General features: G+C 40.2%; 1 protein-coding gene across 3 annotated transcripts in view; it reads right to left on the bottom strand.

The window, feature by feature from the left end:
* LOC101854287 (lysosomal protective protein) overlaps positions 1-10,371 on the bottom strand; it is a gene marked incomplete at its 3' end in the record, with an annotated part of 11,505 nt that extends 1,134 nt beyond the window's left edge. The window contains 7 exon segments of one of the 3 annotated variants that reach the window (XM_005108508.3): positions 161-252; positions 767-922; positions 4,196-4,282; positions 5,088-5,138; positions 5,458-5,569; positions 5,931-6,108; positions 10,217-10,371. In XM_005108508.3, coding sequence (XP_005108565.2) covers positions 161-252; positions 767-922; positions 4,196-4,282; positions 5,088-5,138; positions 5,458-5,569; positions 5,931-6,091 — 659 coding nt within the window. 3 annotated transcript variants of the gene reach the window in all.
* Positions 10,372-10,804: the final 433 nt, after the last annotated feature.

Here is a 10,804-nt window from a genome sequence, read left to right as displayed (position 1 = left end):
TCCTCCTTCCCACCCTCCTCCTCCCCACCCTCCCCCTCCCTACCCTTCTACCAAAGCAGATCTCACTCACTAACACCCTGCCCACAAAACACAAAAGCAACATAATGGTTGACAACGAACAAAAGGACAAGACACTCAGACAGTGACGTCAGTGACTCACGATTCTCCGATGAGCCCGTGGTAGTACGCGAAGTAGACGATGGAGTTGTCGTTGAGGTCGTCGTCGGACAGGCCGTTGCCCACCACAAAACCCTGGGGGAGACACAACACAACACAACTGTTAGTTAGTTATAGTTAGAGCTTTACGACACTTGCAATACAATAAGGTCCTATAAGTGCCAAAGATTAGAGAGAGGTGTTACAAGAGAGTAACATGCACAAAAAAGAAGGAGGAGAGATAAGGATGATAGATGTTTAATAGGAAAGAAGAAGCAAACCACACCACAGCAACCATCAACCGCTCACAGTAAGAGATTTACGGCACTTGCAACACAATAAGGTCATATAAGTGCCGAAGATTACAGGTGTTACAAGAGAGTAACAAACACAAATAAGGAGGAGGTGAGATGAGGATGACAGATGTTTGAAAGGAAAGAAGGAGCACCCACCAACCACCCACCAACCAGTGAACGAGACAAACTAGATAACGCACTCACCAAAACTTTCGCAACAGCCTCAAAACTAATTGGCACAGAAATTTTTTTTAAAAAGAAGAAAAAAGTCTTCGTTAATCCCGTCAAAATACAGAAACATGAGGACGACTGACCTTGAGGTTGATGGCGGGGTCGTCCAGCACCACACTGGCCAGGGTGGGCACGTAGATTCCCCCGTAGCTCTCGCCCGAGATGTAGAAGTCGTGAGATTTGTACTCGGGAAACTTGGTGAAAAACGCTTTCAGAGCCAGATGGTTGTTCATTGCCACCTGAGACACACAAGAATTCATCAAGGGAAAAACTTTTAGTAAGAGTTTTATGGCACTTGCAACACAATAAGGTCATTTTTACCATCATCTATCAAAATGCTTCCATCTTAACCATCTTGTATAAGTATACTTACGACCTTAGAGCATGCATCAAAATAACATTGAGTGTGTATCTAGCTTACGATTATTATTGTTTATATTGCTGCTCATTTATATTATGCATGTAATTGTAAGCCTACTTGTGTGTGCATGTGTGTGCACGTGTGTGCGTGTGTGTGTTTGTGTGTGTGTGTGTGTGTGTACACGTGGTGGAACACCAAACCAATGTGCCAGGATCTGGACAATAAAGATGTATCTTATCTTATCTTATCTTATAAGTGCCGAAGATTAGAGGCGTTACAAGAGAAAAACAAACACAAAAAAAGAAGGAGAGATGAGGACGATAATGTTTGGTAGGAAAGAAGGAGCAAACCACACCAGAGCACCAGCTAACCACCTAGGAAAGGAAAAACTTTTTGAATACTTTGACTAAGCATAATATCAATGACAAGTACTCCGTTAATCAGTAGGATCAAACAGTCAATAGCCTGGACAAATCAAGAGCCTTCTGTTTCCTACAAATACAAACTGTTCAATTTGCTCAGACTTCCCACGAGTTTTTATGAAGTCCAAATTTTCATTTTTTGTAACTCTTTCCTGATGTCTTTCCATAGTATTAAGTGAAAAGGTTTACTCAAAACAAAAGCTTAACAAACTTTCCTCTTGTTTAACCCTATCCGTACGTTGTGTTTTATTATCGTATCCATACGACGTGGGGAACTCTGTGCCACCACTTAACCCTATCTGTACGTTGTGTTTTACTACCGTATCCATACGACGTGGGGAACTCTGTGCCACCACTTAACCCTAACCGTACATCGTGTTTTACTATCGTATCCATACGACGTGGGGAACTCTGAGCCACCACTTTCCAAAGAGGAAATTTACTCGTTAATCCGATCCGTACGCTTTGTATAGCAGCCTGTCAAAATTATTTTTGGAGAAATACTGAAAGTTTGAAAGAGATCTCCGCACTAGAAGTATTCTAAAATGTGAAGAATACAACCCCGGAGGTAGAAAATGACCCCAGGGCGTATGGATAGGGTAAAAAAAAAAAAAAGAGTGTTTTTCTGTGCTTATGTAATACTAGGTCATTCAAATAATGAAAATATATATATATTAGATGTATATATAACATACAATCAGACAGCACCACACCAATCACAGGGAACAATTTCATCCACCGTCGTCGCTCAATGCTGTAACCCTACACACCCAAACAAAAGCAGTAACGCCTTCCCCTTCTCACTTTGAGCGACACGTTTCAAATCCTCGAGAACAGTGATACACCAGCATGCAGTTTTGGTCCCAATAATGTGGTGGGACACCTTGCGGGCTCAGGATTTGAACCCGGGATGCCCACGTGTGAGGCGAGTGCACAAACCACTCGGTCACACAACCACCTGAAGAGAGGACAAGATAATGTACCGTAAAACAATCGTTAGATGGGGAGAGAGGGGACGAGATAGTACCGTAAAACAACCGTTAGCCGGGGAGAGAGGGACAGACCTAAAACAGTTAGCTTGAGTAATAATAATAATAATAATAGTAACAATTTAAGACATTTCTATTCCATAGCGCTCAACCCCCATTAAAATGCATAGACTGTTAGCGCTCTTCATACAAGTAGCAACACATAAACAATACAAGTAGCAACACATAAACAATACAAGTAGCAACACATAAACAATACAAGTAGCAACACATAAACAATACGTCATGTTCTGAATTTAAAATCTAGATATACTGTTTCTGTTTATTCTAAACACTGAGTTAACTTTTGAATGCATTAAAAGGTTTTAGTTATTTCTTAAATTAACAGGCACTGCATTCCAGACCTTAGAATGGAGTCATAAAATGCATGCTACTAACTAGCTTAACATCTCTTTAAGAGCGTATCTGAACTTAGGAAAAGAACTCCTACATCTTTTTTCAAACCACAGAACTGACAGAAACCTTCAGTCAATGGTCTCAAAAAATGTCCAGAGACTAGCAAAAAGGTATCTTCTCAGCAAGGTTTTGTACGTAGAGTCAGACAATTTTCTTTTACTTCAAATATAAGCAAACACATGAAAACAAATATATTCCCAAAATTAGTTTCACTTCTAAAAACAAAAATAGAAAGCTGAACTCAGAACACCTTCGACACTATCTCAGGGATGCCAAATGATTTTTTTTTTTAAACCTGAAAATGAGTGGAGCATCACATCTCACCTAAAACGAACCTTGCAACGTTTTGAAATGAGCAAACAAAAACATCTCTCTTACCTCTCCCCTTTCAGTGTATGAAAAAAACGGAAAAAGCCGGAAAAAACAGAGATTTGGCATCCCTGCTATTTGTATTGAGCCCAAAACACACAGACAAGTTTTATGAACAAGCAGGCTTTTGCCTTCGTTTCATCATCAACTATAAAAGACAATGAACTTTTCCCCCTTTAAATACGATGTTTAAAAAAAATCCTGCCCCATCTTTACAAAAATGACGCTATCTGACTATCAAAACAGGAGACATCAGGCTCCTCTCTACTACACTCATTTCATAGGAAATTTTGCATTCGTGTTTCAGTTCTGTGACCGTGTGAAAGTCAGCTTGTGGTGTAGTAGTGAATGGCACAGGCAAACATCATCATCGTCATCATCATTGCCTTTCTCACCGTGCAACAGGGTAAATGCCACGGACAAACATTCTCCACCTTTCTCTATCGTGGGCTATCCTCTTGATGTTATTCCATGTCTTCCCACTTTTCTGTACATCAATTTCTGTGATTCTTCTCCACGTTTCACGTAGTCTTCCCCTTCATCTTTTACCCTGTGGATTCCGATAAACTGTGGATTCCAATTAAACACTTTCTTTGCTATGCTTAGCCTAGGCTGCTCTACTCTGGCGTTGAGCAGATGACAAGGACATGTGGTTACTTGGGGGAGGCATTGCGTTGCCAAGAGCGAAATGTTCACAGCTGAAGGAATTTGAAAACAACAACAAAAACAAACTTTGCCTGTCTTCCTGAGAGCATGTCTAATCCATCGCCACCGCCTTCTTCCAACCTCATCTCTGACTGGGATCTGTCTAAATCTTATTATATCAGACGAGTTATTGTTGATGAGTGAGTGAAGTCACCTCTCTCCAAAGACTGGATGTATACAAAGGTGGAGTAGTTACCACCAGCGACTTACCTCGTCGTCATCGGTTGTGTAGTTCCCGTCGTCGGAGTAAGAAAAGCCGACACCGGCCGGCGCCTCCAGGTAGATCATGTTGGCCACCTGTATGTAAATGATTTTTAGTTATAGTAAGAGTTTTACGGCACTTGCAACACAATAAGGTCATATAAGTGCCGAAGATGAGAGATGTTACAAGAGAGTAACAAACACAAAAAAGAAGGAGGAGAGATAAAGACGATAGATGTTTAAAAGGAAAGAAGGGGCAAACCACACCAGAGCACCCTCCAATCACCCACAAGTCAGCCTCCAATCACCCACAAGTCAGCCTTTTTTTTTTTAAAGATAAGATACGTCTTGTTTGTCCAGATCCTGGTACACTGGATTGGTGTTTCACCACGTACTCACATACACACACACATGCGCACAAACACACACGTACTCACATACACACACACATGCACACACACACATGCGCACAAACACACACATACACATGCACACAAACACACACGTACACACACACACACAAACATGCACAGACATGCAGGCTTACAGTCACATGCATAAAATAAATGAACAGTAATATAACAATAATAATGTTAAGCTAGATACATACTCAGTATTCTGACAGTAACTCAAAGTTATTCTGATGCAAGCTCTAAGGTCATATGAATACTTGTAACATGACACTAACATACAGACAACATCGTCCACTGTCTCTGGCCACATATCCATTGCCACTTGGATGAAGAGTCTTTCCCAAGGACACAACATAGGGTCAGGTCCAGGATTCGAACCCATGTCCTTGTAGCTGGCTGTCCATACGTAAGTCCTAAGAACAAAGCCAACATTGCAATACTGTGTTAATAAACATACTATTCGCCCTTCCATTACTTCATCTACTGACCTGATTCCAAGCAAAAGGATTTGGCCCCAACGTCTTTCCATCATCCTGAATCTGAAAAACAAAAAACGAATGAAAACTCAAGTGCTGAGATTTTTAGTTTTAATAAATATTTTACGGCACTTGCAACACAATACGGTCATATAAGTGCCGAAGATTAGAGGTGTTGCAAGAGAGTAACAAACACAAAAAAGAAGGAGGGGAGATAAAGACAATAGACGATTCATAAGTTCGCAAACCTGACCCGACAGTAAAACCCAACAACAACAATGCAGCGCGCTCCCACAAAGAGAGAGAGAGAGAAAGAGAGAAAGAGAGAGAGAGAGAGAGAGAGAGAGAGAGAGAGAAAGAGAGAGAGTGAGCTGTGTCTCACCCTGAAGGGTCCGTGCTCTGTGAGCATGCCGTGGAGAGAGCTGCAGCCTGGACCTCCGTTCATCCACAAAACTACAGGGTCCGTCTTGGGGTTACTGGACGACTCCACAAACCTGAAAGTTACAGTTAGAATGATAATAATAATAATAATAACAATAATAATAATAATAAATAGCATTTGGGAAGCAGTGTGGTGAAATCAGTCGCTCATCAACATAACAAAATAGGAGAAACAGACATTTTCCCGCTTCAGTCAGTAGCACTGACCCGGGGGGATTAGGTGAACCCATTCTATTGTTATTCTTTAAAGGACATTAAGCAGTACTAAGTAAGGAAGTGGTGTTTATAACCAGTTTAATGAATAAATGAACCCATCATCAAAGAGTACAAAATGTAGAAACAGAAAAAGCCTGATTTTTATTATTTTTTAAACAAACTCTGTCATCTCACCACAGCACAGCCCTCAGGACTTACCAGTAGTGCAAATGTCGCGAGCGCGCAGCGTCAAGGTACCCCGAGTACTGCTTGAAGTTCGGCTTCCAGCCCAGACCGGGCAAACTGGTGACAAGATCTTCTTCGGGGGCGGCATAGGCTTGTACCACCAGCACAGCCAAGACACAACACAGCGAAAGCATCTTGTATGTCGCACAAACTGAAAAATATGAGATGGACACAAAGTTTGAATTGAAAACCATTCTCATACTCTGAACCCTTTCAGTTTTGTTACACAAAAGACCCCCCCCCCCCCCCACACACACACACACATACAGTCGAGCTTGCTCTAACGGCCACCTTCATAAAGCCATCACCTGTACAAACGGTCACTACCCACTCCCCCCTTGCTTATTTTCTACACTAAAATGACACCGTGTAAGACGGCCACATTATTAAGTCTGTGCCCAACGAGACATTCATTCTATTTTTTTAATTCAATGTCTTGGGTAAAAAGGAAGGTTCGACTGTAATATAATATTAGACATGTATGCCCTTTATTATATATATTTATATTCATATGTCATAACGCAAGTGTCAGGTCTACAACAGACATTGGCATCATGGTTCTCCATTCATTCCTATGCATCAATGCTCTTAAAAAAACTACATTTATACTAATCTTTCCCCGTCACCCATCTGTTTATGCTCTCCAAGTAAGTTGCTCTGGGTCTACCCCTGCCTCATTTGCCCTCGATTTTACCAGTGAGAGCTAGAGATGTTCAAGGCGTTTGACAGTGTCCCAGGAACTGCATGTTTGTCTTTTCCTAATTATGCTTCCATCAGCAAGCAGTCCACAGGAAATCTGTTGGACTTCTTTGATCTTTTCACTTTTGTTTATGTGACTAAAAATAGGATTTTTTAAAGGGATTTAGTAGAGGCTTTACGACGCTCGCAACTGCATAAGGTCATATGAGCGCCAGAGGATTAGAGGTGTTACAAGAGAGTTTCAAACATTAAAAAGAAGGGGAGATAAGGACGATAGATTTTTCATAGGAAAGAAGAAGCAAACTACACCAGAGCATCCGCCAACCACCAACAAATAGGATTTACTGCTACAGATAAATAGTATGTAATGCACTCCGCTTTCTTTTTATGTATATAAAAAATAATCCTTTACGCTCACTTTCCCCCGTTATAGCAGTTTTATAACAGTATCCTAGAAGTGATTGGAAATCCTTTATTGAATCTAGCTAGCTGTCATCGGCATATTGATTATACGTGCTATATTTTCACTTCGCCAGGAATTCACTTAGAAACCTTGAGATTCTTCTACATTTCTAGCGATTGTTTCACTCCGTGTAGCGTCTATATAATATGTTAAAAGAGGTCTCATCTCAAAACATCTTTTCCTCATTCCTCTGCCTCTTTCAACTTTTTAAACCCCATCAGACCCTGGGAACGTCCGACGGTAATAACTCTGTTCCCCATCTGATGCTGGGAGCGTCTGATACAAGTGACAAAATTTTCGTTTTATTTAGAGCTAGACAATCTAGTTTTTGCTTGTTTTTCGGAATTATTCCCGAACAAGTTTTTTAATAATGACTGAGCATTTGTTTCCGCCATTTAAAAATGGGAGGCAAACTTTTGGGGTTATTATGAGGGAAGCCTATTATGAGACATAGTGCACCAGGTTTTGGTGACTGTAGAAAAAACTCAGGGTTTAAAGAGTTAATTATATCTGCTTTGTATTATTTTGCTGTGTAGCATAATAACATAACATAAATATGATGTCTACAGAATCCCTGCCCAAGGCCAAAATTAGCAATAATCCTGTTTTTACTCCCACTCTCATTGTAAATAAACAAGGACAAACAGAGACATTGTCATATGTGCACCCTGTACTGTTCGCCGGTATGCCTATGCCTATTTATTTTTCTTGTGACAGCAACAATAGGTTACAATATTAATTCAGTGAAGAGTTATAACTTAAGCCTCACTCCTCACAAATTTATTCAACTCTGTACTTTCAAAAAGGCCGGCACTATTTCTCCGAACGTTCGGGAAAATAAAGCTGGGCACTATTTCTCCGAACACTCTGAAATCACACCCTTTCCCGCATATTTCGGATAATAAAAATAAAATATAGATCTATAATTATATTATAGGCCTACCAAAGATTGTTCGTATACAATATGGTTCAATCGGTCCAAAAAATGTCCGTATTTATATAAAGAAATGCTACAGTTCCAAACAGTTTTTCGCTACAGATATGACGTGTGGCCTATGAAGGGTGCTGCTCTTAAACTTAATGTGTTGCGTTCACTCGTGTGCTGTCTAGATCTAGATCTATGGAGGGTTATTGATAATGACACATAGAGCTAGCATCTGCGTTTGTCGAGGCCGCGACCAATCAATCGTAGCTCGATTTTTTGGTCCCCGAAAAAGTCAAAAAAAAAGAAAAGAAAATGAAACTCTTTACTTTTGAAAGAAAGTTCACTTAGCTTCACTTCGTCTCTTTCTCACTTGTTGTCACCACGTTGATTTGTTGAATACGTTACAGTTACATACGATTTGTATTGCTGTTCCTCTTTTATTTTTCGTTCATTTTTCCCTCTTTGTGGTGTTATATTTTGTTGGTGTGTATTTTTTTTTTCTTGTTATTGTTCTGATGTGTTGTTTTTCTATTAATTTTTTTTTGTTGGGGAAAAGGGGGGGGGGGGGGGGGGGTTGTATAGTGTAACGTCATTTAATTTGATGTTCCTACAAAAGGTATTGTGTAACGTCATTTAATTTGATGTTCCTACCTTCATTAGATTCTAAATATATTTACCTGTATAGATTTAAATGTGCTATGTTAGAGCGTTCCCTAAAACCAAGTACATGTACTGACACTGGCAGGCCCCTTGTGTGTGGTTCCATAATTTCCATGCAATATCCTGTACTTTTTAAAAACAAATTACGCACATTTAGGGTTAAAACGGTCAATCTTCTTCGGACAGGTGCACACACGCCCTTATTTGTTAATTGTTGTGGTTGTTTCTGGGCTGTTCTAGTTTTGATTTCATTCTGTTGTGAAACCTTTCTTTTTCACGTTTTTACACTCATCTAAAAATCTCTAGACTAGATCTAGATCTAGCTCTTGAAAATTGAAATAGATCTAAACCCAAAAATTTGCTCCGTTTTTTTTTTTAATGGACGATAACCGTCCACTCAATAGAAAAGAGGGTCAGATTTCTCCGTCTCTCGGGTGCCTCAGGCAGTACCCGCCTCGCTAAACCAGTGGGCACACGGCCGGAGGAGAAGCTGAGAACAGATACCACCTTTGATTTGCTCCTTCCCAGACCTCGCAGAATGACGGAATGAAAGTTGGCGCCGAACTCTCGCAAATAGGCAAACAATCACGACCAGAGCGGAAGCCGGAAACCGTTCGGAGAAATAAAGATCGGCACTATTTCTCCGAACGTTCGGAGAAATAGTCACTTTGTTTAAAAAAAGGTCATCGAACTATTCTAACCAACTGCCACCATGTTCTGTAATCATAGTTGTTGTGTTGTCAGTTTCATCAGGGCCAGGGATTATCAGGGCTTATCTCAACTCAAACATGATTATGCTGGCTGGGTTAATGATAGTAGATCTAGATCTAGACTAATCTAGTACTGATAGGCCCTAGCCTAGATTATCGTGGGGACACCTAGTGACACTTCTGTCTGTCTCCACTTCCATGGCCATGACAAGCAGGAAGTATAACAGCTGGCGATCAATAATTTCCAGAAAATAAATGCTCGAATCCTGCAGTTATCTGAATAGTATTAGAAGACTAGATCTAGATCTAGTCTGGATCAGTAGTGGCTGTCTAATTCTAGATCTAGACTAGAGATATGTCGTTAAAAGTGGAAAGAAATCTATAATAGTTATTAATAGACTATAGACTATACTATAGACATAGATCTAGAGGATCTAGAATCTAGATACATATGATATCTCTACCTAGAATCCTAGATCTTTCTGGATTAATAAGTACGTAGAACTCGCGGTTGTATGAATAATAGTAGATAATATGATATATAGGCCTATAAAGATCCACAAGGCCTGAGGAACAAAAACGGCATTGACAACACACTAACCTCGGCTAAGCCTAAGCCTAACACTACTCCGGTTGAAGTTGTTTTTGATGATACGATACATGACTCACTAAAAGTAACATTACAGACCTAACTTCCAGCTTCAACTGAGGTAGATCTAAAAGGAGACAGATCGGGAATCCAAGCCGCTTGTCGAGATCAAATGAACTTCGATGTAACTTTAAAATTATTTATAGAGCTTACCCTTTATACTTTATCTTTGCTTTCACTTAGTCTTTTACGTAACAACACCAGTCCGGTTTGGGATATCTGTAGTCATGTGACAACAAACCATGAGGGGCAAGTCATGTGACTGCGTGCTTTGTGACGTCAGATGTGTGATAAACAGTATTAACCCTATCCGTTCGTTGTGTTTTACTATCGTATCCATACGATGTGGGGAACTCTGTGCCACCACTTTCCAAAGAGGAAATTTACTTTTAACCCGATCCGTACGCTTCGCATAATAGTCTGTCAAAATGATTATTTGAGAAAAACTGAAAGTTTCAAAGACATCTTCGCACTAGAAGTATTCTAAAATGTGAAGAATACAACCCCGGAGGTACAAAATGACCCCAGGGCGTACGGACAGGGTTAAACAGAGATAGTGACAATTGGGTCAACAGTTATGAGGATCTCGTGAGGTCAAAGTCACGTGTCGATATTATGTTTTATTGTGTTCGTTGTTGCTCCAAATGTCTAATATTGTAAAGTAAACTGTTTTTCTCTGTGTCCACCTCTAAAGTAGAAACTGCCCACGGTCAAATCATTGTGAGACACAAAGAAAAAAAC

The sequence above is a fragment of the Aplysia californica genome, unplaced genomic scaffold, assembly GCF_000002075.1.
Source record: "Aplysia californica isolate F4 #8 unplaced genomic scaffold, AplCal3.0 scaffold00695, whole genome shotgun sequence".
Lineage (NCBI taxonomy): Eukaryota > Metazoa > Mollusca > Gastropoda > Aplysiida > Aplysiidae > Aplysia > Aplysia californica.
The sequence above is the reverse complement of the archived record's forward strand: the minus strand, read 5'-3'. Positions and strand labels throughout refer to the sequence as shown.